The following is a 26,513-nucleotide window of genomic DNA, read 5'->3' as shown; positions in this document are numbered from 1 at the left end:
TCTGCTGGAGCTATCTGGTAAGTGACGAAATGGGGCCAAGTCACCGCAGGGATCAGCAGACCCTGTGCTCACCAGCTTTTGGACACTGGGCAATAGGAACTAGTCAAACCAATGGCCCATCCAATGGAAAAGCCTTATCAAAATTTGTTAGGACAAAACAATTACTCTTCTTTTTAAAAAGCCTGTAAGTAGTAACAGTATGCTGTGCTTCAAGAAGAGAACAGATGATTCAACAGAAGTTTACAAATCACTTAAACATATGATCCAGGGTTTCTCCAAGAATTTTCTTTCTGACTTTTTCCTGCCTATGCACATGTTACCCATTCTTGTGTGGTCCTGCTCAAGTCAAACTGCCTAGCTTACCAGGTACTTTGAGCCCACACTAACATTTTTCTTCATCAAATTCTGTATTTCTTTCTCATGTTTTAGTTAGCGTTTTATATACAATTGATTTTATTTAAATTCCTCCTTTAGACTGTAAGTTGCCTCTCCGTAGGCAGTTTGTGATAATACCTTATATAGTTCTTTAGGATCAGGCATAATTGCACAAAACAAGCACCTTAAAAAACTTAAGGTGAATTTTTAAAAAAGCATCTTTGAAAATTTAAGGGAAGAAATAAGGATAGAAAATCAGGATGTTATTAAGTTTATGAGGAATGAGAAAAAAAGTTATGAATGTTTTAATCTAACACAGCAAAGTATAGATAAGTCATGGAAGGAAATTATGGTCAACATGAAAACGCTGAGTCATTACTGAGAGAATTTCAAGAAAAGGTTAAAAAGAACATTGCAGCCAGGCGCAGTGGCTCACACCTGTAATCCCAGCACTTTGGGAGGCCGAGGCGGGTGGATCACAAGGTCAGGAGTTCAAGACCAGCCTGGCCAAGATGGTGAAACCCCATCTCTACTAAAAATACAAAAAAATTAGCCGGGCGTTGTGGTGGGCGCCTGTAATCCCAGCCACTCGGGAGGCTGAGGCAGAGAATTGCTTGAACCCGGGAGGCGGAGGTTGCAGTGAGCCGAGATTGCGCCACTGCACTCCAGCCTGGGCAACAGAGCGAGACTCGTCTCAAAAAAAAAAAAGAACATTGCAAAGTCAAATTCTTAAACACTGCTAGCGTCTTCTGAGACTTTACTCACAAATACTAATTAAAGGTTTTACTTTTAAGCAAACTGAAGGAACCACAACTACTAAGAACTAAAAAAGTATAGCGAAGTCACAGCCATAAGCACCCAGTACCATCATCAACAGCACAACCAATTCAGTTATTAGTGATCTGTTCAAGTATCACATTGATCACTTAAAAACTCACCTTTATCACAAACCTGGCAAATCAAGTTGGATAATACCCAAGGCTGGCAAAATAAGTGAAATGTGGATCTGAAGAGCACACATGTATATCAACCATTAGAACAGATACATCACAGCAATAATGATTAAGAAGTAAATTTTTAAAGTGAATTCTTTTCATTCAAAGTGAAAGGAACAATTCCCTCACCTCCAACATATACAGCAGAATAAGAAACTCTAATCCTACTCTATAGTAAGTTGATGGCTTCTGACCAAAAAGGGTTAGAAAATATGTAAGTACCTTATGATTGCCGAAAAAGAACCAAGTCTATAAGAACAGTAATTCATAATTATAAAGCTATCCTTCCTGGAAAGCTTTTCAATACTGTATACAAAATATCCCTCCCTTACAAAAATTGTCATGCCGGAATCTTAGCATAACTGGTAAAAAAAAAAAACTATATGAATTGGTTAGCTAGGTGTGCTTCTCCCCAGCACCCACTCAGGCTTTCATCCCTACTCATTCTTCAACAATTACAATTACCTTGATTTATTCCAAACAGTTATGGGTTGGATGAGTCTAGTTTAAAAATCAACCTACAACTCACAATTCTTTTTGGTTGTATGGTTTATATGAAGACAGTTAATTTCTGCCTCATTTCTAAAGAGAGAAAGGAGGCAATGCAAACCACAAGCAAATTTTTCCTCTTCCATGTGTGTTTAAAAAGACAAACCACTAACAGCAGCAAATGTTGCACCATATGTTAAGATATTTTCTTCTGTAAATGAAAGGTACGATATTGTACTATTTCTACTCTGTCATTTAAGAATGATGTTGCAACAGAAATCACATTCTAAGTTAACTTTTTCTATTCTCACCAACACAGAATTAATCATCTCATTTTGAGCTAAGAGGAAAATTAAAGACTATATTTGGGAAATACATGTCTATTTTAAGTCTCATTTTGGAAAAAAAGATAAGGCACAGTATTTAAGAAACATTTTCTAGCTAACTTTTTTTTTTTTTAGCTAACTTAATTTTCCTATCTTTTTAAAAGTATTATTTTTCTGAATAGGTAAGACATATATGTGGTTCAAAATTAAAGATATAAAAAGTATACAGTGAGAGGTTTCGTTTTCATTCCTGTTTCCATTCACCCTGTTCCCTCTATAGGTAACTGATTTTATTAATCCTTCCAGTTTTTCTTTGTGCAAATACAAGAAAATATGATTATACATTCTTCTTTCTTTTCCTACACACAAGATACTGTACAATAAACACTACTTTGTGCTTTGCTCTTTTCATTTAATTGTCTGTCCTGAGGAGTTTTCTATCATTAGCATTCTCATTTTTTTAAATAGCTGCAAAGTATTTCACTGTATGAAAAAACCAGTTTATTCAATTAGTCCTTTAGTGCTGAACCACTGAGTTCTTTCTCATCTTTAGAAATAACAAGTGATGCTGCAATGAATAACCTTGTACCTATGTTATTTCAACTTTGTGTAGGCCCTAAACTACCTCTCCAGCTTCATCCAGTGCTATTTCTCCCCTGTTCCCATTATGCTCTGGCCTCACTGACCGTCAACATATGCTGTTTCTTCTAATTAAAATCTCCTTTCATCACATACCTTACACCTTACTCCTCTCTCTTTCTATCTTGGCCCCAATATCACTGCCTCAGGGAAGCCTTCCATGATACCCCAGCCCCTCCCCCGCAACACACACACACCTGGCCAAGTCCTCTGTATACACACATGACATTTCTATTTTCCCTTCATCACACTTACCACAGCTTGTATTTACGTAATTGTTTGGTTAATGCCTATCTGTCTTACTTGACTATAAGCTCTACGAGTGTAAGACCATTATACCTCTATCACCTAACTCAGTGACTGGCATATAAAAAGCAATCCACAAGATCTGGCATGGCAGCTCACGCCTATAATCCTAGCTCTTTGAGAGGCTGAGGCAGAAGGACTGCTTCAGGCCAGGAGTTTGAAAACAGCCTGGGCAACATAGTGAAACTCTGTCTCTACAAAAAAATTAAAAAATTATCCAGGCCTAGCAGCACATGCCTGTCATCCCATCTACTCTAAAGCCTGAGGTGGGAGGAGTGCTTGAGACTGGGAGGTAGAGGCTGCAGTGAGCCATGATCACACCACTATACTCTAGCCTGGATGACAGAACAACACCCTATCTCAAAAAAAAAAAAAAAAAAAAAAAAAAAAAGGCCAAGTGCAGTGGCATGTACCAGTAGTCTCAGTTACTTGGAAGGCTGAGGTAGGAGGATCATTTATGGCCAGGAGTTCAAGACTACAGTAAGCTATGACTGCACCACTGCACTCCAGCCTGGGCAACACAGTGAGACCCTGCCTCAAATAACTAAATAAATACAAATAAAAAGACCACTCCATCAATATTTGCTGAATAAAGGAATAAAATGTGAAAGGTGCTAATTATGCATCAGTCTGTGTTACTGTTTTACCTATATTTGTTTTACCTTTTAAATATCTCCTGAAGCCTTCAGTTCACTCCATTTCCACTATCACTATTGTAATCCAACTTCCTACCATTTCTTGTCTAAGCTACTATACTTACTGTTAGGCCCTACTAAGATCTATCCTCCATATTTTAGACCTATCATTTGCTAAGAATTATTTCAAGGGCTTCCCACTGATATTAAACTTTTCCCTAATATGGCCTATCAGGGCTACATAGCCCGGCCGCCACTTACCTCTCCAGCTGTCTCCCTATGCTCTGGTCAAACTGGCTCTAGTTACATTAATTCTTTCACCATACCACACCCTCTCCTGCCACAAGGCAGTTGCACATGCTGGTATTTCTTCCTGGAATACTCTCTGGTTCTCAGTTTCTCACTTTCTCAACATTAAGTGATGTTAATGTTCAGCATCACTCCCTCATGAAGGCCTTCCCCAACCACTCTTAAGTGACCATGTACCTTCCCTTGAGAGCACCAGTCACAGCCAAAATTAAGTCTGGAAGTAAAGTTGCATGAATAAGAGAATGACTCACAGAATCCAAATGTATGTAATAATATTTGGCACAGTGTTGAAAGGCAGGTTCTTTTGTGTCCAGCACTATGAACTCCCTGGTTGCTTGTTACGCTTACAGACATCAATCCATAAATGCTTATTTTAAAATTTAGAACCAGGTAGTCCTTTCACCTATATAACTTAATCTCACTATCCCTAGGATTACACGCCAAGAAGTACTACTGTTTTTGCTTTAGAAGTAAAGGTGACATTAAGTCACTGGCATGAATATTTTTAAAGTACTCAAGAAGAAATAGGGGTTCTTTTTCTTTTGACAATGGGAAAAGAGATTTCAAGAATGTATCTATCTCCTTGTGCACATTAGGTATTAACATGCTCCTTGAACTTTGGCAACAAGTATCTATTTTTTAAATTCTGAGGTTTATATTTTTTCCTCTCAAAGAGAAGTTTTAGTAAGCAAAGAATACTTCTGCCCTCAAAGCTTTTCCGAACCTTTAGTGTATTTTTACAAAAAAGTACTAGGCTTTGAGCATTTTTTTCTTTCTTTCTTTTTTTTTTTTTTTTTTGAGACAGAGTCTCGCTCTGTCATCTAGGCTGGAGTGTAGTGGCGCGATCTCGGCTCACTGCAACCTCCGCCTCCCAGGTTCAAATGATTCTCCTGTCTCAGCCTTGGGAGTAGCTGGAATTATGGGCACGCTAGGCTAATTTTTGTATTTTTAGTAGAGACGAGGTTTCGCCATGTTGGCCAGGCTGGTTTCAAACTCCTGACCTCAAGTGATCCGTCCACCTTGGCCTCCCAAAGTGCTGGGATTACAGGCGAAATAATATATTAGAAAAGAAATCCTAATATACAGGAATGTTACTGTATTGTGATTATATATGAAACACTGTGAGTGAAAACAACAGTTTTCATATCAATCTAAAATTAGGAATGACTATAAATTTTAAGAAATTTTTTTTAATTAAGTAACTATATAAATCAAATATGTGTCCAGGATAGATCCCAAGTCTGGTTCATCTTCTTCTGCCTCCTCTGTCATCCTTTAAGTCACTAAAATATAACATAATAATGAAACAAACCTGCATTTAATGGTTACAGCTAATTTGACATTACCTTAGAGTAGGAGTGTATTTTACACTTCTTAAAATAAGAATAAAACCCTTGCTTTTTATATTTATACCCCAAACTGCTTTGTTGAATCTTCTGATACATTCAGATCCCACTCCCAATATATTCATTGCCCTTGAGATTTATCATTCCCAAGTTAAATTACAGTCACCTTAAAGAAAAAATTAACCTTCAACTATTTTTTCACATCTTTATAGTTCCAAGCCACATAAAAACCTATCTAAAAAAAAAAAACATGAGTTGCTTACATTGATCTGCATATTTTTCTTTAACTTTTTGCCTCCTCTTTCCATGCAAACAGAAAACATTGCAGAAAACAGAAGCATTTCTGAGAGACTATGCTTTGGCCTCATGAAAGCAAAGAGTGAGGTAATCAGGATTCCGCCTTTTATCCTCTCCGAGTTGACTTTCATTCACTTCCATCTCCTTCCAATCCCTGTAGTGCGCCTCTAATTCTGGGAAGAATGCAAACATGCACTTGCTGAATGAGTACTATATACCTGCACCATTGCTAGGCTTTATGAGGGCTGTAAAAGAAAGCATGGTATCTACTTTCACAAAGTCTACAAAGCACCAGAAATATCTATTATTCTTTCTCTTTACTAAACTAGCCTATGTTTTGTTTTGAACTCTGAAAGAAACAATAACAGGTAAACAAACTGCCTTAAGTCACAAAATAGCTCAAGTTACATTATTCAAAGGTCTCAAAAAGAAGAAATACTGATGAAAGGAGAAATATTAGAAGACTAATGAGCTATGTCTTTACTGCTACACAACTCAATGTGGTTTAGTAAACAAAGAAGAGAATATCAGAGATGAATAAGGATTGTTTAGGTTAAAGGCAAACACAACTAAATCACGGGGTGAAGAGACAGAAAATACAAACTATAAATAGTAGAACAACACATGTTTTTCATTAAGGGTAAATGACAAATACCCTTAGGTGCATTTATCACGCATATATGCAGAAATGTGAGTATTTTATACACCTTACCTCTTTCTTTTGCCATAGGGAAGAAAGGCTAGACTAAGTACATATAAACACATCAATTTTATAGCTAAGAACCTAACTCCTGATCTGTCTCAAAATTTTAAAAAAGTTCTAAGAGGGAACAAAGAAAAACACTAAATGCTAAAGCTAACTATAGTCACACAGCTGGCTTTTAGTCCCATACTCTAGGACTGCTTGCTTTTACTTTATGCCCTATTCTCGTTGTTGGGTTATCTGGCTTCTCATTTTAGAAGAGAAGTGTTATGAAAAGATATTCCAAAAGCCATGACATGAGAACCAAAAGAAAGCCAAAAAGAGAGACAGAGAGAGAGAAAAGCTGCAAAAACAGGTGTATATACTGCAGTAGTCTTTAGGACATTATCAAATTACAGAACAGCACATTCATTGATGTTTCATTTCTTCCTGTTAAGAAATAGGATGACTAGCGGGATGTGGTGGCATGCGCCTGTAGTCCCAGCTGCTTGGGAGGCTGAGGTGGGAAAACTGCTTGAGTCCAGAAGTTCAAATCTAACCTGGGCCACATAGTGAGATCCAGTATCTTTAAAAAAAAGCAGGGGATGGTGAGTGGTTGGGGGGAAGAAATAGGAAGAGTATACTATGTTTTCTTCAAATTAAAGTGTTGGGCCTGGTGCAGTGGCTCATGCCTGTAATCCCAGCATTATGGGAGGCCAAGGTGGGTGGATCACCTGAGCTCAGGAGTTCAAGACCAGCCTGGCCAACATGGTGAAACCTGTCTTTACTAGAAAAAAAAAAAAAAAAAAATTAACTGGGCATGATGGCACGCACCTGTAATTCCAGCTACAGAGAGGCTGAGGCAAGAGAACTGCTTGAACCCAGGAGGTGGAGGTTGCAGTAAGCAGAGATTACATCACTGCACTCCAGCCTGGGCAACACAGTGAGACTCCTTCTCAAACAAAAACAAGAAACAAACAAACGAACAAACAAATTAAAGTGCTAAGTAGATTACCTGGCAACCACACATAAAAGAGATGTTGAGGTACAAATTCACCTAGTTTAACAAAAGAACAAAAAACCTAGACTTGAGGCATTTCAAATTACCAAGAAAGCAAACAGGGATGACAGACAGTTCCTAGGCTAAAAACCTGCTTTTCCTTCCTTTTCAAAGCTATTAAAAGTAACAGAAAAGAGTAAACTTTGCTCAACAACAATAACAAAAAAACAAAGAAAAGTTCTCTCACGGCTGTCTTCTTCTAAATGACAATTACTACTTAAAATAACAGTCCGACAATACTTACCGTTTTGAAGAGTTAAATAAAAAATATACAAAGACCAAAGTTTCTTTATAGATTTTACTTTAGACATAGCTGATTACTCAGTTCAGATTCAAACTTAACCTTGATGACAACTGTGGAAAGCCAAAACAAAGAATATCTATGCTATCTGCTGCAGTCTGAATGTTTGTGTCCCTGCCAAATTCAAATGCTGAAATCTTCACCCTCAGTGTGATGGTATTAGAAGGTACTAATCACCTTTGGGAGGTACAGTCCTCATAAATGGGATTAGTGCCCTCATGATAAAGGAATATGAGTCAGAAGGTGGGCCCTTACCAGACACTGGTACCTTCATTGTGAACTTCCCAGCCTCTAGAACTGAAAGAAATAATTCTCTCTTGTTTATAAGCTACTCAGTTTATGGTATTTTGTTACAGCAGCCCAAAAAGATGAAGACATCATCTAAGAATATAAAATCCTTGAGAATAGAAGCAATTTTCTATTTTTATTTAATAGTAGTAATAACATTATTCTTAAAGCAATGACTTCCAAGCCTTTATATCTGAAGCCCTGACCCTGTTCATCCAAACTCTAAACACACATCATCAAATTCCTACCAATTGTTTCCACTTGAGTATTCTGTCATCATCTCAAACTAAACACTGGATCAAATAGAAAAAATTCCCAATCCTTTACCCTTACCCCGTTCAGGCCACACCAGCTTCCCATTTTAATTTTCCAACCCCTGTCATGCAGCCTTAAAATCACCATATTCCTTCCTTCATGCTGCTATTGCAAAGACCCTAGTTCAGGCTCTTAATCATTTCATTTGGCTATAAAAGATCCCTAATTAGTATGTGTGCTTCTACTTTCTTTCTTCCTTTAAGAAAGAAAGAGACTTTCTAAATGACTTTTTCCTGCTACTCTCAACTTTAAAAATTCTTCAATATTTACAAGATAAAATTAGAAGTAACATTCATCTGATTGACATTTAAAATTTATAGAGATGACCTGGCTCTATAAATGAAAAGTGTCTCCTTCTTCCCTCCCTCTATAAATGAAAGTGTCTCCTTCTTCCCTCCCTCTACAAATGAAAGTGTCTCCTTCTTCCCTCCCTGCTCAGTGTACACATTCCAAGGCCACAATTCAAAGTCTGTATGTGGTCAAGGCTTGGTATAATCTGGCTTCCAATTACCATTTGATTCTCTCTTCCTTTAAATCACGTGAACCTTATGTTTCACTATGTTAGTCTACTTTTCTATCAAACACGTATATTCTTCTAGCATACCTCTTTTAGTATTATTGTGTAGTGATGATAGGGTGGAATGTCAAAAATATTTTTATATTTAAAATATATAATGTTTATTATCTAAATATTGATATATTCACATCCATTATATATATGACTAAATATATATGACTAAAATGAATATGTATATATGACTAAAATATATAGTGTATATATAGTATACATCCACTATATATTAGTATATATAGTATACATCCACTATATATTAGTATATATAGTATACATCCACTATATATTAGTATATATAGTATACATCCACTATATATTAGTATATATAGTATACATCCACTATATATTAGTATATATAGTATACATCCACTATATATTAGTATATATAGTATACATCCACTATATATTAGTATATATAGTATACATCCACTATATATTAGTATATACTATATATACTAATATATAGTATACATAGTATACATACACTATATATTAGTATATATAGCATACACACACTATTAGTATATGTAGCATACATACACTATATATTAGTATATATAGTATACATACACTATATATTAGTGTGTATATATACTGTATACTATATATACTATATATACTATATATACACTATATATACTATACTATACTATATATACACTATATATATACTATAGTATATATACTATATATAGTGTATATATAGTATATAGTATAGAGTATATATATACACTAATATATAGTGTATGTATACTATACTATACTATACTATATATACACTATATATAGTATAGTATATATAGTATATAGCGTATATATATACACTAATATATAGTATATATAGTATATATTAGTGTATATATACACTATATAGTAGTATATATACTATATATACACTATATAGTGTATATATAGTATATATACTACTATATAGTAGATATATAGTATATATTAGTGTATATATTACTATATAGTGCATATATATACTATATAGTATATATACGTATATACAGTATATATAGTATATATATTTATGTGTATATATTTATATACACATAAATATACACACACACACAAAAAAATAGGTATATATATATATATATATATGACTAAAATGAATGCAATCTTATGTGCTCAGCTAATGAATACCAGAAGGCTGCACTGGGCTCTGTCTGAATGATGCCAGGCAATTTTTCTAACAACTCTGCTGAGGTTTCCTTTATTGCCACTATAACGTTTTCTGGTGAGTAATTTTCACCCATAGCAGCTTAAAAAGAAGTCAGTGAAAGTGCTGGACTAGGTGGATCCCAAAGAAATATATTATTTTATAGGTTTTATAGTAGCCATGAGAGTTTCTAAGGAAATGTTAAAGAAAACAATAAGATACTGACAGTTATAGTTTACTAAAATGCCCTTTGATGTTATGGAGGAGAATATAAACATGACTGTTTCCTGAGAGAACTGAAAAACAATTTTAAGAGGGTACCTGGAAGAGAGTACAGTTGAAGACCTGTCATGACTTCACAGGATGTGAAATGCACAGAAAAAACTACCAACGTGCAATGGTGAGACCCATCTGTACAGGACTGCACTACACCTATTCCGTACCATGCTCACTCATTTCCCTTTTCCAGAACTGCAATCCTGCAAACAAAGCTGAATATGCAAGTAATAGAGATATGTCAAACATGCGAAACCGTCCTTTTACTTAAACCAAAACACAGGAGCCTATTAGTATATGAATCCACTTCCTGCTGAAACCTACAGCTGGTCCAGTTCAGCCCTCGTTGCTCTGGTCCTTAGATGTGTTCACATATGAAAAAAATATGGAAAATGGATCTCTTGGCTTCCTTCTCCTAGGTTATGCTAACTGCAGCCCTAAGCTGGACCTTTTAGCTATTTTTCACTTATCAATTGCTGAGAAGAGTGCCATAGTTCTTTTCCTGAAGTCTGTACCTATCATTAATAGAAAAGCTTCAAAATATTCAGAGCATAATCTATCATTATTTCAATTTTTAAAGCACTTGCTACCAATGCCAATCCAAAGATCAATGGCTGTCCGTCAAATACTTTTTGCCATGTGTTATATGTGAAAGACTGGGATGGTGGCATTGATAACTTTTATCAAAGAAAGGTAAATATATTTTGTATACTTCTAAAAACTCAAACACTGATTACAAATGGAATTCCTTCTTGCAATTGTCATACAACACAGTTAACAGAAACAGAAAAACTGACTATCTCTCTTTAGGGTGACTTCAAAGTCCACAGAAAGACCTTAGAAAAGGTAAAGAATTTACCTTATTTTCTTCTAGAAATTTCAATTTGACAGAAACATCATTGCGCATTTTATCATATTTTTCCTTATGTACTTGGAAGAGATGCTGTGACTGCTCAATCTTTGGCAGAGTGTTTGTGTCACGTGGTCCAAGATTCAGTTCTTCCAAATCAGTGCGATATGCATCATATTCAATCCTGGAAAGAAGAGAGTAAGTGAAGCATACTACAAAAACAGTAAAGTATGTTCAAAAGATGGGTTGGAAATACGTAATATTCAGTCTCATACTATACAATAAAATATATAAAATTCTCACACATATTCTACTTGACGCTTTTGAAATCATTATTTCTTTAAAAACAAAGAGCTATTTAAATAAGAACAAAGCTGCTGGTTAATCTCAGTAACTATTTCTCTCAAAGCACAGTATTAACTGACAAGTAAAATTTCCAAAATCTAAAAACCAGTTAAAAAAAATAAATGTCAAAACAAGATCAAGGGTAGAATAAATACCCCAAGTGAATTGCTTAGTACTGATAAGGCAAAGCAGGTAAGGACAGCAGACTCTAGAATGGCATACTAAAACTAACGGAAGTGTAAATGGTTCTGAAAAAAGTCTGGGTTAGCAATGCACAACAAAAATGTAATGTGAGTAACACATGTAATTTAAAATTTTCTAGTAGTTACAATGAAATAATAATTAATTTCACCTGTTATCAATATATTTCATTTTACCCAATATATCTAAAATATTAATCATTGTGGCATGTAATCAATATAACAGAATTATTCATAGGTACTTTACATTTGGAGAGTGGGTAGTGAGTCTTTGAAATCCACTGTGTATTTTACACTTCTATCCCATCTCAATTCAGACTAGCCACATTTCAAGTGCTCACCAGACGTGTGGCTACTATAGTTGACAACACAACTCTAGATGAATTTCTGTAACATCAGTATTCAGAATGTAACAACAGTATCTATTGCAGAGCACTTACCATCCTGTGTTCTGTAAGATGCCTCACTCTGATATTCTCCCCCCATCAACTCAAATAGTTACCCCACCACTGTCATCACTCCAAGATCCCATAACCCCTCATAATAGCTCTATCACAGCGCCTGTCTAAGTATAGTACTATCTTGCTTATTAAACAGTGATTTATCCAGCAGCTTCAACTATTCGGTACTCAGCAAAGAAGAAGCAAAGTGACCTCTAATTTAGTCAAGATCAGAATCACAAAGCTTATACCCTAAAACTAAAGCTCTTTATTTGGAGATATTAGGGGTATAATTCACATCTCCTATTCTGGGAATTAACAATACTTTAAATAACATAATCTATATTGTATATATGACTTGAAAAAGAATACATCAGTCCTTCACACTGATCCTAATTTATTCTTAACTCATACTGAATTTAGCAGTATGAGTTAAGATTTAATTTAATTGGCCTCTTTCAGGGTCAAAAGAGAACCATTCATTCATTCACTGATACATTGATTCATTCAACAATTCTCAAGTGAGCACTTTCCACGTTCCAGGCACTGTGTTAGAAAGTAAAGCTATAAAGATGAACAGATATGTTTATCCTCAAGAAGCTCGCATTCTAGAGGAAGAGAACCTTGTAAACAATTACAACAAAATGAGATAATAAGAACTACCATAAATGAGGGTAAGGTATAATGGAAATCAAGAGGAATAATTATTTAATTAGATATCTGAAAAGGTATCTCAGACAGAATTAAAATACTATAATTAAAATTTGAAGGATGGTAAAAGCTGGCTAGGTGAATTGGGATAGGGAAATCAGTAGGATACTCTGATTCTGAAGACAATAGCATGGACAAAGGCATAGATTTGTAAGATACAATGACACATTTGGGAATTCAGTATGTCAGAATCTGAAGTTGGAACATGACAATGGAAGAAATTAACATTAGACAGGCAGGCAGGATTGAAAGTAAGCAGCCCTACAGGCCATGTTAAAGTGTTTAAATTTAATCCAGTAGGAGAAGTAACGAGAAGCCACTGAAGAATGTTGATCTGACATAAAAATGACATGATTGTATCAGGATAGAAAGATGACCCTGGTGGTAGTGTAAGAGATGGAGGATAGAATAAATGATTAAAAAATCAGGAGCAAGGAAACCTATTAGAAAACGATAGACATATAAGAAATGAGTCACTGAATCAGGACAAAGGCATTGGAGCTAATGAGACAAATACAAAAGATTTAGGAGGCAAGACTGACTTGGCAATAATAACTAGTTAGTTAAATCCATGGGTTCAGGAGCCAAGCTGAATGACCTCTCTGCCTTTTGGCTCTATCTTGAGCTAGTTATTTCATCTCTTTGTGCTCCAGTTTTTCAGTCTATAAATGTGAACAAAAATCTCCACAAAAACTTCATATAGATAAAACACACAGGATACCTGGTAATAACTGATACCTTTAGAATGCTTATTATTATGGCCAAATTAGAAGAGGGGTATCTAGAAGCAAGCACACTAAAAACAATAGGAAATAAAAGAGAAAAAAGTAGAACTAAATAAATAGTAATACATGGTGATTTAATCTAAGGACAAATATCCTTCAATAGCCTTGGAGCGCATTTCTAAACAACAGTGATTAACTCAAACATACTCAAAGTTATAATACTGACCTTATATTTCTTAATTTTACATTCAGAGTTTGTAGGTGGTACCAAAGTAAAACTTCCCATAATAGCTTCTCTAACAGTGCTCATTACCACCAAGAAGAGAAGCTCACTAAGTTTTCAAAAAGCAACTTCACTTCAAGGTTGCCCGTCTGAACTGAGTCCATATCAACAAAGTTAGTGACAGTTACTTTATGGCTTATGTAAAACTTCTAGAGAACAGGTGTCCACATCTGAAAAGTCTCGACCACAATTGACTCCCTTGTTGGTGCTGCTGTGGAGAAGTGTTGAATGGGCTGTTACAAGATTTTCTATACATGAAGCACCAGAGGGCTAGGAAATACTTGTACACAATGCATAATAGGGAGGATTAAAAGGCCACTCGGGCATTTGCCTAAATTACCACTTTTTGCACTGATCAAATAGATGACCCTTGCCCTAAAAGTCAGTAAATTCTGGCTTTGACAGAGAAGGAAATTCAGCTACTGAAAAACTTTTAACCTTGGATTCTTTTTGACTATTATCCATCAGTAGGCAAGGTTTTAGTGTTAACAACTAGCCAATTCCACAGCTATTTCATAAACAACAGAAAAGTCAAACCCCAAGCTAAGCTTAATGAATAAGATCATACATTGTAATTTGAATTAAAAAAGGATAAATTATGGGATGACATAAAACAAAAACAACACTACTGTTGTTGTTTTTTAAAGTACACACAGAGGCTGTGTAAGGGTTTCCCTTAAGAAACCAGCTACCAAGTACATGTAACTTGATTTATAATTTTGTTCAAGAGTTCCAAATGAACCTATATGCTGTATTTTATAATCTGAGATCTCATACCACATTATACTTAGGGCACTAATACTCAGGTATAAGGCCTACTGATAAAATATGAACCATAGAGAACCAATGGGTTCTTATTTTGCCTTTGAAATTGACTACTAGTGAGCAAACCATTTAACCTCTAGAGTGTTTTCTCCTCTACAAATTAATTATAAACTGTTTAGAAATAAAAGCTGAAGGGAAAGAGATTATTATTAACGAAAATATATTTCAGGATAGGTAGACAATTGCAAAGTAGAGAAACTAGATTCACAAAGTTCTTAACTAGGAGGTGGTGGGGGTATTTTTGGAAGAAAACAATATCCATCTTTAAAACCCATAAATGTTAAAACAATCAGAAGGACTAGAAAATATGAATATTTAAAATGATTAGAGATAAAATAAACAGTACCATTATGAACAAATTAGGACATTATGAATAAGGAACAGACAAACTTAGAAAAGGATCAAGTAAAACTTATATAAATGAATTTTTAAATTCATATACATAATGAACCCTTTGAAAAATATAATTTCCATGAAAGGATTTAAATTGAGACTGAAAAACCAATTACTGAGAATGTTATTGAAGAGATTTCCACGGAAGGCTATCTTACTAACAGCTATCCTCACCCTTACCCCTCCATACAACCACAGCTGTTTGACCTTCATTTTCAAGTCAATAAGAATCTCATACTTTAATACTAAATGGAAAATGACAAAATAAACATGGTATGGGACAGAAGCATCTCTTCCTGTGAAAACATCAAAAATTAACTTTTCAAAATGATTTGGGCTTTTACTTAATTGAAGTGTAAGGAAATACATATTTAATAAGAACTCAATTGCAAAAATACTAGATGAGTTTGGAGTTTTTACAGGTATTTCTCATACCATTAAACTAGGATAAGAGGGCAAAGAGTAAAGTTATCCTTCTAAAAGGTAAAGTTTATCTTCAACTATGCATAAAAAGTATAATGGAAAATAAGAATTTTGAGTGCTCAAAAGAAAAAAACCTCAAAAGGGACTAGAATGATACTTAAAGAAAAGTGGTAGGGCATATGGGGAAAAAATTGGGCCTGGAATCAAAAGGTGAAAAAGGCTATTATAGGTCTGCCATATTTTAGACCCTTCAAAATATTTATTAATATATATTTTGTTCACCATTTAACAGGATAGTTATGAGACAGGGAAACTATATATACATATATATATATGAATATGGATATATAAAAACCCATTAAAATAGGATGTATAAAAACACTGCATTATAAACAGTTATCAAAATACAAGTCAAATATTTAATTTATATAAAAGGTAAAATTTGAAAGGGTTTGAAGGCTTGTTATAATCTGGATAAATGGAAGATGACTGATATCCTAACAAACAAAAATCATGGAGGCAAAACGAGCTTATTTATTCAATAGAAACTGAAAGTATGGGTCTGGCTATTGTGGAAGCAGTGGTAATAAGGATGAACGGTAAATTTAGGTGAGAGTATAGAGGAACATGTAATACCTACCTGGTAGAACATAGGGCCCTGTCCTCTTCTAAAGAAGCCAGAGCTGGGAGATCCTCCATTTCCCTACTCACTAGAAGGCAGGGTTTGGGCACATGACCAAGGCTCAATTAGATAATCTCAAGGCAATGAAGCAAGTATTCATGGGTATTTAGGAAATTATTTATGGTAGCTGTGGCAGCATCAAGTACTAGAGGCACCCAGCATAGGGGTTCTAATTAGATTCTTCTGAGGCTTAACTTGGCTTTGGTTCTTGGTTGTTTCCAGAATCTTGTTCTCTCCCTTTCTGCCAAGTCTGTAGAGGTATCCTGTAACTTTCCAGCACATTTTTTTCCTGCCCATATTGGCCAGAGTTGGTTTCTGTTGTTTGTAACCAAAAAATTAACTGAATTATATGCCATCTGTAAAACAGACAACACAGTAAAAATGTATACCTTACCTGGCACTTTCATACTGTTTCACAGTCATTAATGTATCTTCAATGGTTTTATTCACCAAAGTGTTCACACTAGCAATGAAAAAATTAATGGCCCCAAGAAGAGTCTCTCCATTTTTAGCCAGCAGCTTCTGGGTATCGGCATTATAGCCAAATTCTTCCTAAAACAAAGAAGTCACCTTAATTTATTCAGTAATAAATCAGTAAAAGTGACTTAAAAATCTCAAGCACGTCACTAATGGGAAAATATGTGATTTAGAGATCCAGCTATAGCAGTTTTACTTTTTCTTTCTGTCTTTAAGAATCGAAATCACAACTAGCCATATAATTACTGAAAAAGTCTAATAAACCAAAATTGTCATCAGCTCAGATACATACCTAAAAGCTAAATAATTTTTTTAAGTTACTTTGTAGTAGAAACAATATTTTCATTTCTACATTTTGTTTCTATTATACTATAAGCACAGCTGTTGGAAAGAAAAATATAGCAGATTATTAATCAGAGAAACTATAACTTTCACAGCCAAATTAGGTAATAATTGGTTAAAACTTTCAGACATAACACAAAGTGCATTTTTTTGTGTTTTGACTGATTCTCCTCAAAGTATAAATATTAACAATACATATTTCTTTGTAAACTTGGTGACTAGCTGACTCCCAAGCTCAGCTCTATTTAGGCACACAACTGAGGAAGGATCACTCAACACCAGATTTAGTTCATTCTTTTTGAATAAACTGCATCTTGGTGCAGTAAACATTACACATGACTCCTTCGGATATGGCAAGAACTAACTCTAGCTCTGTATATTCAGCAGTGAAAGCTTTCCAGTGCAAGTTTTACTAATTAACAGATTAATCAGGAATGCACCTAACCAAATAAAAAATCGATCACATATTCTAAGATGTATCATTTAATTTGATAATTCTCCAGTTTGTTATAAAACACTTTTCAATTTCAGTTGAAACAAATAATGTAATATTAAATTAACTAAAATATTAGAAGATACAAATTTAATGCTATTGCAATAGCTGTAATTACGTTTCTTAGGTGACAAAGTATTCAATAATTCAGAAAATAGCAGGAAAGTAAAATTATCTTTATTATGCTAAAACCATTTTCCATTTAAGAGATGTCCATGTAACTCCACTCTGTACTCAGTCTTCAAAATTTTATAGACCTTGATTTGTTGCAAATATTGGCAGATAAAGGACCACATAAAAAGATTACCAATCAATGTATGTAAAAACTAAAATGAAAGGCAGGACAGCTTAAGATTTTTGGCACCAAATTTCCACAAGCTAAGTTACACACTTCACTGAAGTCTACATAAGTGTTACTGGAAATAGAATAATACAGAAAACAACATTTTTACAACTTTTAGAAAAAGCTAACAGAACATATTACAACAGTAACCCTTGATATTGATTAAGGAGTAAAAGGCAAAATAAAATATTAACAAACAGGAAGAAAAATATGAAAGATTTATATACATACGATAATTCATAAAAAGTAAAGTTAACAGAAGTCATATCACTTTAAGAGGGCCTTCTTAAAGTGATATGAAATATCTTAAAAGAGAATCTCAGAATTCCATTTTCATTAAGAGTTCAGCAAATCACAATAACAAATTACCTCTTAGAATACTTCTATTATCATTTTCTCCCATCCCTAATAGTTATTTAGAATAATCTTACATGAAGTTCTAGTGACTTCAAACTCAGGTCAGCAAATGCATCTCCAAGTTGCCTTTGGGTATGTACCATCTGGAAAAGCTGGGTCGACAATGTTTGAGCCAGTTTTAAAATATTTTCATATTTTTTCTTGTTATCCCTTAATATATCAATCTGAGCTTCAAGTTCAAGGTCCACAGTTCTTGAGCCACGGCCTAGCTTCTCAGAGATAATCTGTCGAGTACACTAAAAGTGGAAGATGCATTTTGTTTAGAAAGAAAAAACAAAACAAAATATAAATGCTAGAGCATATGGCATATACCATTTTTTGGATTCAAACAAGCTAGCGTAACAAACTGAAAATTGTCAGCTCCCTTAGTTGATCAGGACTCAGAAAGTAAATTCACCAGATGTGTCTAATAATTATTACTAATCAAAGGAAGTTTTAAGACATATCTAGCAAACTTATATACTGCCATAAGAACTCTCTCACATAATTATTTTGCAAGTTTAGTACATTTGGGTAGATTATCTAAAACGGAGATATTTGGCATTAAGACTAATATAGACTGTTAATATAGGAATAATAAGAACACCAAAATACTACTCTCCTACTGCTTTCAAATGCTCTTTTACTTCTATCTTCCCCCTTAAATGATTTGTATATATATGCGTGTGTGTATGAATGAGGAATAAAGAAAGAAGAAACAGGAAGGAAGGAATGAAAGGGGGGGGGAAGAGGAAGAGAGAGAAACTACTAAGTTACTTTTACTCACACAGTGTGGTATTATATGATGTTATGTTATTGTATTCTGCCCCAGAAATAATAATACAGAAACCTATAATTTTTTTTTTTTTTGGTCTGAGATGGAGTCTCTCTCTATTGCCCAGGCTGGATGAAGTGCAGTGGTCCAATCTCGGCTCACTGCAACCTCCACCTCCCAGGTTCAAGTGATTCTCATGTCTCGGCCTCCTAAGTAGCTGAGATTACAGGCGTGCGCCACCAAGCCCAGCTAATTTTTTGTATTTTTAGTAGAGATGGGGTTTTGCCATGTTGGCTAGGCTGGTCTCAAACTCCTGGGCTCAACTGATCAACCTGTCTTGGCCTCCCAAAGTGCTGGGATTACAGGCGTGAGCCGCTGTGCCCAGCCTAGAAACCTGTAATTTTTAAAAAGCATCTAATTTCAGAGCACATGGAAATAAGTTTTCTAGTATTAATGTTTTACTCTCAACTTCATTCAATAATACATTTTAAGAATAACTGGGGCATTAATAGATACCTTATCATTAAATGTTATCAGAAATATTCTTAAAAAGTAGTAAATAAGTACTACAATTTTTTGTTTTGTTTTGTTTTTTTGAGATGGAGTTTCGCTCCTGTTGCCCAGGCTGGAGTGCAATGGTGCAGCCTCAGCTCACCACAATCTCCACCTCTCGGGTTCAAGCGATTCTTCTGCCTCAGCCTCCCGAGTAGCTGGGATTACAGGCATGCAACACCACACGTAGCTAATTTTGTATTTTTAATAGAGACGGGGTTTCTCCATGTTGGTCAGGCTGGTCTCGAACTCCTGACCTCAGGTGATCTGCCCGTCTTGGCCTCTCAAAGTGCTGGGATTACAGGCATAAGCCACCACACCCGGCCAGTACTACAATTTTTAAAACTTGCTCTTTATCATGTTCTTCAAAGTTCTGGTTACAGAATTAATGTCTGTGGTAAAAATTAAAATAATGCATGAAATAAGAGGTGAATTTCCTCTTCCTTTAATCACACTGAATAGTAGAAAACTACTATTAACAGTCTGATAGGTATACTAGACTTTCCTTCAAACATATACAATCTCATAGATATTTTTAGAGTAAACATGAGATTATGCTATATATAATATCCTGAATATTTCTTTTCTATGAACAAAATAATCTGAGACTTTTTCTTGTCAATATACACAAATCTGCTTATATATTTTTCTACTTCCCAACACATCAACTAAGGATCCTTATAAACTTTTTTTTTTTTTTTAACAAAGAGTGTTATTTTTTAAAAGTAGGCCGGGCGCGGTGGCTCACGCCTGTAATTCCAGCACTTTGGGAGGCCAAGGCGGGTGGATCGCGAGGTCAGGAGATCGAGACCATCCTGGCTAACACGGTGAAACCCCGTCTCTACTAAAAATACTAAAAATTAGCCGGGCGTGGTGGCGGGCGCCTGTAGTCCCAGCTACTCGGGAGGCTGAGGCAGGAGAATGGCGTGAACCCAGGAGGCGGAGCTTGCAGTGAGCCGAGATCGCGCCACTGCACTCCAGCCTGGGTGACAGAGCGAGACTCCGTCTCAAAAAAAAAAAAAAAAAAAAAAAGTAGAGAAATCCTTAATCACAAATAACAGGACAGGTGAGAGATCAAAACCACTGAAGGGGATAAAGTATTACTGTGGAAAACGTACAAACACTCCTAGGAAATGAAAATCACAAGAGAAACGTTGAACTGAAGATGTGATTTTAACAAGAAAACCATCAGCAAGAAATAATGCCTGAAATTTTAACAAGATAAAGGAGATAGATAGGTCACTTATTCCCGTATTTTTCTTCCACACCAGGGTTTTCCCTATGCAATATTATCAGAGACATTTACTCTATTCACAAGCCAAAGCATGTGGTACTTTCACAACAGCCTAGATATAATAATTCATTAAGTCAGAATTCATTGAAGAAGGATTGTTTCTTAGCACAGTGAGAGAAATGTACACACTGCTGTCTGAGTGGCCTTTTTTTTCCCCACAGAAATAACGGTTACAAGCAGGCATAGAGGTGAAGAATTAATGAGGAAATGTTTTTTGTTTCCAGGAAGCCAAAGCAGTGGGAAGAGTAAGATGATACTGATTATAAGGCAAATTAAGATAAACTGGACACTTGAAAGAAGTTGTAAAACTAGATTCACATATATTCCAATCTGATAAATCTACACTCCTCAGCAAAACCTAAAGAATCTGGAAATGAGAGTACTACAGATTTCCTACGGGAAGCTTTGTAAAGGAAGTTGTAGTGAGAAGATATAAAGTTGCCACCCATTTCCCAACTCATCAGGGTCCTAGAGGAAGTGTCTTAGATGATCTCTACAGTGGATTTTTATTTAAATTGCTTTCCAGTATATACGGAAATAAAATGTAATAGTGGAGATCAGTATATATTATAAAGCAAGTTCAAAATGGAAGAGAATTAACAATCTAAATTATTTAACCTTCCTCAGAGTCCCTGAAAATGGAGATCACTTACAATGAGCTGGTGGTCCTATTCAGTTTTCCATATAAATGAAAAATTCATTTTGAAGAACAGGACAAATGATGCTAAATTCAAGAGGCAAAAGGAAGCTAAAGTAAATTACTGACCTATGTAGATTCTCTACTTGGGAAAGGGTGGGTGAAATACAGTGATAGTGTACAAAATACCATGAATCAGCATTATACTGGTTTATGAATTTATGCAACAGTCAACTGTGTACTCTGAGTATTTAAGTAGTGTATTAGTCCATTTTCATGCTGCTGATAAAGACATACCTGAGACTGGGAATAAAAATAGGTTTAATTGGACTTAAGAGTTCCACATGACTGGGAGGCCTCAGAATCACAGCGGGAGGCAAAAGGCACTTCTTACATGGTGGTGGCAAGGGAAAATGAGAAAGAAGCAAAATCGGAAACCCCTGATAAACCTATCAGATCTTGTGAGACTGATTCACCATCACAAGAATAGCACAGACAAGACCAGCCCCCATGATTCAATTACCTCTCCCTGGGTCCCTCCCACAACACATGGCAATTCTGGGAGATACAATTCAAGTTGAGATTTGGGTGAGGACACAACCAAACCATATCATTCCACCCCTGGCCCCTTCAAATCTCATGTCCATACACTTCAAAACCAACCATGCCTTCCCAACAGTCCCCCAAAGTCTTAACTCATTTCAGCCAAAGTCTTAACCCAAAAGTCCACAGTCCAAAGTCTCATCTGAGATGCGTATGAGTCTGTAAAAATCAAAAGCAAGCTAGTTACTTCCTAGATACAATGGGGGTACAGGTATTGGGTAAATACAGCCATTCCAAATGGGAGAAATTGGCCAAAACAAAGGGGTTATAGGGCCCATGTAGTCCAAAATCCATCAGGGCAGTCAAATTTTAAAGCTCCAAAATGATCTCCAGGTCTCACATCCAGGTCACGCTGATGCAGGAGGTGGGTTCCCATGGTCTTGGGCAGCTCCACCCCTGTGCCTTTTCAGGGTACAGCCTTCCTCCCAGCTGCTCTCATGGGCTGGCTTTTCCACGTACACGGTGCGAGCTGTCAGTGGATCTACCATTCACGGGTCTGCAGGATGGTGGCCCTCTTCTCATAGCTCCACTAGGAGGTGCCCCAGTAGGGACTCTGTGTGGGGGGCTCTGATCGCACGATTCCCTTCTGTACTGCCCTAGCAGAGGTTCTCCATGAGGGCCCCACCTCTGTAGCAAACTTCTGCCTGGGCACCCAGGCATTTCCATATCTCTTCTGAAATCTAGGCAGAGGTTCCCAAACCTCAATTCCTGACTTCTGTGCACCCGCAGGCTCAACATCATGTGAAAGCTGCCAAGGCTTGGGGCTTCCACCCTCTGAAGCCACAGCCCAAGCTCTACATTGGCCCCTTTCAGCCATGGCTGGAGCGGCTAGGACACAGGGCATTAAGTCCCTAGGCTGCATACAGCACAGGGACCCTGGGCCTGGCCCACGAAACCACATTTTCCTCCTGGGCCTCCAGGCCTGTGATGGAAGGGGCTGCCGTGAAGGTTTCTGACATGGCCTGAAGACATTTTCCCCATCATCTTGGCAATTAACATTAGGATCCTTGCTACTTATGCAAATTTCTGCAGCTGGCCTGAATTTCTCCCCAAAAATGGGTTTTTCTTTTCTATCACACAGTCAGGCTGCAAATTCTCCAAACTTTTATGCTCTGCTTCCCTTATAAAACTGAATGCCTTTAACAGTACCCAAGTCACCGCTTGAATGCTTTGCTGCTTAGAAATTTCTTCTGCCAGATACCCTAAATCATCTCTCTCAGGTTCAAAGTTCCACAAATCTCTAGGGTAGGGGCAAAATGCCGCCAGTCTCTTTGCTAAAACATAACAGGAGTCACCTTTGCTCCAGTTCCCAATAAGTTCTTCAGCCTGGATTTTATTGTTCATATCACTATTAGCATTTTGGGCAGAGCCATTTAACAAATCTCTAGGAAGTTCCAAACATTCCCACATTTTCCTGTCTTCTTCTGAGCCCTTCAAACTGTTCCAATCTCTGCCTGTTACCCAGTTCCACAGTCGCTTCCACATTTTTGGGTGTCTTTTCAGCAACAACCCATTCCTGGTACCAATTTACTGTATTAGTTGGTTTTCACACTGCTGATAAAGACAGACCCGAGACTGGGAATAAAAAGAGGTTTAACTGGACTTACAGTTCCACATGGCTGGGGAGGCCTCAGAATCATGGCAGGAGGCAAAAGGTACTTCTTATATGGTGGCAGCAAGAGAAAATGAGAAAGAAGCAAAAGCAGAAACCCCTGATAAACCCACCAGATCTTGTGAGACTTATTCACTATCACGAGAATAGCATGGGAAAGACCGGCTCCCATGATTCAATTACCTCCCCCTAGGTCCCTCCCACAACTCATGGGAATTCTAGGAGATACAACTGGAGTTGAGATTTGGGTGGGGACACAGCCAAACCATATCAAATAGCACCAAGAGCTCTTCTGTAGTGCCAAAAAAAAAAGAATAAAGATATTTAAGTACAAGCAAAAGAATAAACTTATGGCAACAACTGACAGATACAACAAGGATTATTAAGGTAAGGGATAGAGAAGGTAGCATAAAAGGAAAATGAACAGGGGAAGTAGGTCAACCAATAAATGAATGAGGCAACATGACAAGAAAAACAGGCATGAAAGTTTAAAAGATACTGGTTTAAAGACATCAAAGGTTAACTTGATAAGGGTGTGAATGCTAATGGCAAATTCTTAAACATTAAGAAAAAAGTTTGGGAAAGATGCCAAATAGCTCTGAATGCTGAAACTGAGAGATTATTCTTTTTTTTTTTTTAAAAAAAGACAAACTTCAAAAAGCACTCTATTCTAGACTAGGAAAAAATAAAAATAAAAAACTTAAATAAACCATAGTTTATTATCTCAACTACTTCTGTAGATGAAAATAAATAAGAAAATAGATTTTGGATTCAAATTTTGTGAATAAAATCAGGTAGATTAAAATAATATTTAAGAAGATAGGTTCAATGTCTAAACCTAAAATTGCTCCTATTATATATTTGCTTTGAATCACCATGTTGGTCTTGGGACCAAAATTAACAACCAATAAATGAAGCTAAATATTCCCTTTGAGGAAAAGCATTAAAGCATTTGTTACAGAATAGAAACCGAAGAAATTAAAGGTAGAAAGCACGAAGGAGAGAGGACCAAAGACATAGCCAGAATCAAGTTATTCGAGAGTAAAATGGGGTCGGGCGTGGTGGCTCAACACCTGTAAGTCCCTGCACTTTGGGAAGCTGAGGTGGGAGGACTGCTTGAACCCAGGAGTTCAAGACCAGCCTGAGCAACATAGGGAGACTCCCTCTCCACAAAAAATAAGAAATTAGCCAGGAGTGGTGATGCCTGCCTGTATCCCAGCTGCTCAGGAGGCTGAGGTGAGAGGATCACTTGGGTCCAGGTGGTTATGGTTGCAGTGATCCATGATCATACAACTGCACTCAAGCCTGAGTGACAGAGTGAGACCTATCTACACAAACAAACAAACAAACAGTAAAATGGATAACAAGCACAGTCCTGAATCAACCAAATCAGAATCAGTATTTGAAGCATTATCCAAATGATAATGAATGCCCAACATTAGCTAAAATTTGAGCTGAGAAGCTCAAAAAGCAATAAGAACACACAGAGTCATGCAGACCCCATGAGGTCATTACACTATGAACTTTTTTTGGTTGAGTGGAATATGTCAGCCTGGACACACTGGACTATTAACTCCACAGAATCATGTAAGTCAGATACTTTCTTTTTCTTTTTTGACTTAGATTAAAATATCCAAGTTAAGTTCTAATGAAAAAAAATTGTCATTTAAAAATAAGGTTTAAAGAAAATAATGCCTCCTTCACATAGTACTATATCATATGTACAACATTTTAAAGAGTTGTCATTTTCATTAACACAAATTTTTAATAGGCTAAATGTGGCATATTAATATAAGAAATATGGAATCTTAATAGTGATTCAATTCAGATTATTGTAGAGATAAGAGATGCAAGAAAAGAAACAGATAATAACACATAAACACATAGGAACAAATAGATAATGAACAAGGAAAACATCAACTAAACAACATGAAAGGAAGACTCAAATGAACAAAAAGCTTAAACTTGCTCAGTCTGGTATGAAAGATGAACAAGTAAAATGAAAGGGAATTCCAAGGAGGAGGCAAATATAGTCTTATGAACAAAGTTACAGAAGTATGAGAAAGCACAGACTGTTTAGGAAGTTTCTGGGTAATTTGGTATGAATCACTTGATACATAGATAGAAAAGAGGCAGAGACACAGTGGGAAAGGTAAATAGAGGTCAGATTCATGCCACTCTAAAAACAGTGGGGATCGACTGAAGGATTTTAAGCAGGAACGAACCCACGTTAGGCAGGGTCGAACATGTAATCTTAGCGAATTGGTTAAGAAGCTGTCACAGTAATGTGAGAGAGTAATAAATATGAACTATGGCTGTGAAGGCTGGGATGGAGGAGAACGGGGAAAAGGTGAAATAATATTAAGAAGGCGGAATGCATAGGACTTAACGACTGACTGGCTATGTGGAATCAGCAAGAAGACGGAATAGAAATCCGTGAATATTTTAGAAGAGTTTAGTTTAAGCAAGCATCACTTTTTGAAGACTACCATTGGGATTTCTCAGATTCTACACTTACATGAGCTAAATAATTTTTGGACAGATTCATGTAACATGTTTCAGGGAGGTTTTACCATCTTAAGAAAACCTATACTTTTGTAGAAGACTTCTACATCATATTTTTAAGGTATTAACTGAAAGAATAAATTCACTTCTGTTTTACTGTTGAGAAGATGTAAGAAAGGCCTGTTCTGTATAAAAATACAGACAATTCCTAATTTACCAATCACTAGAC

The 26,513-nt window shown here is 36.1% G+C and overlaps 1 protein-coding gene across 7 annotated transcripts in view; it reads right to left on the bottom strand.

The window, feature by feature from the left end:
- Window positions 1–26,513, bottom strand: part of ARFIP1 (ARF interacting protein 1) — a 131,411-nt gene that overhangs the window by 12,844 nt on the left and 92,054 nt on the right. For all 7 annotated transcript variants that reach the window (XM_019025907.3, XM_063705606.1, XM_019025908.4 and 4 more), the window contains 3 exons: window positions 18,342–18,563; window positions 16,650–16,807; window positions 11,238–11,412 (listed from right to left, as the gene is read on the bottom strand). In XM_019025907.3, coding sequence (XP_018881452.2) covers window positions 11,238–11,412; window positions 16,650–16,807; window positions 18,342–18,563 — 555 coding nt within the window. The remainder of the gene's footprint in view (window positions 1–11,237; window positions 11,413–16,649; window positions 16,808–18,341; window positions 18,564–26,513) is intronic.

The sequence above is a fragment of the Gorilla gorilla genome, chromosome 3, assembly GCF_029281585.2.
Source record: "Gorilla gorilla gorilla isolate KB3781 chromosome 3, NHGRI_mGorGor1-v2.1_pri, whole genome shotgun sequence".
In the NCBI taxonomy this organism is placed as follows: domain Eukaryota; kingdom Metazoa; phylum Chordata; class Mammalia; order Primates; family Hominidae; genus Gorilla; species Gorilla gorilla.
This window is presented reverse-complemented; position numbering and strand designations above follow the sequence as displayed.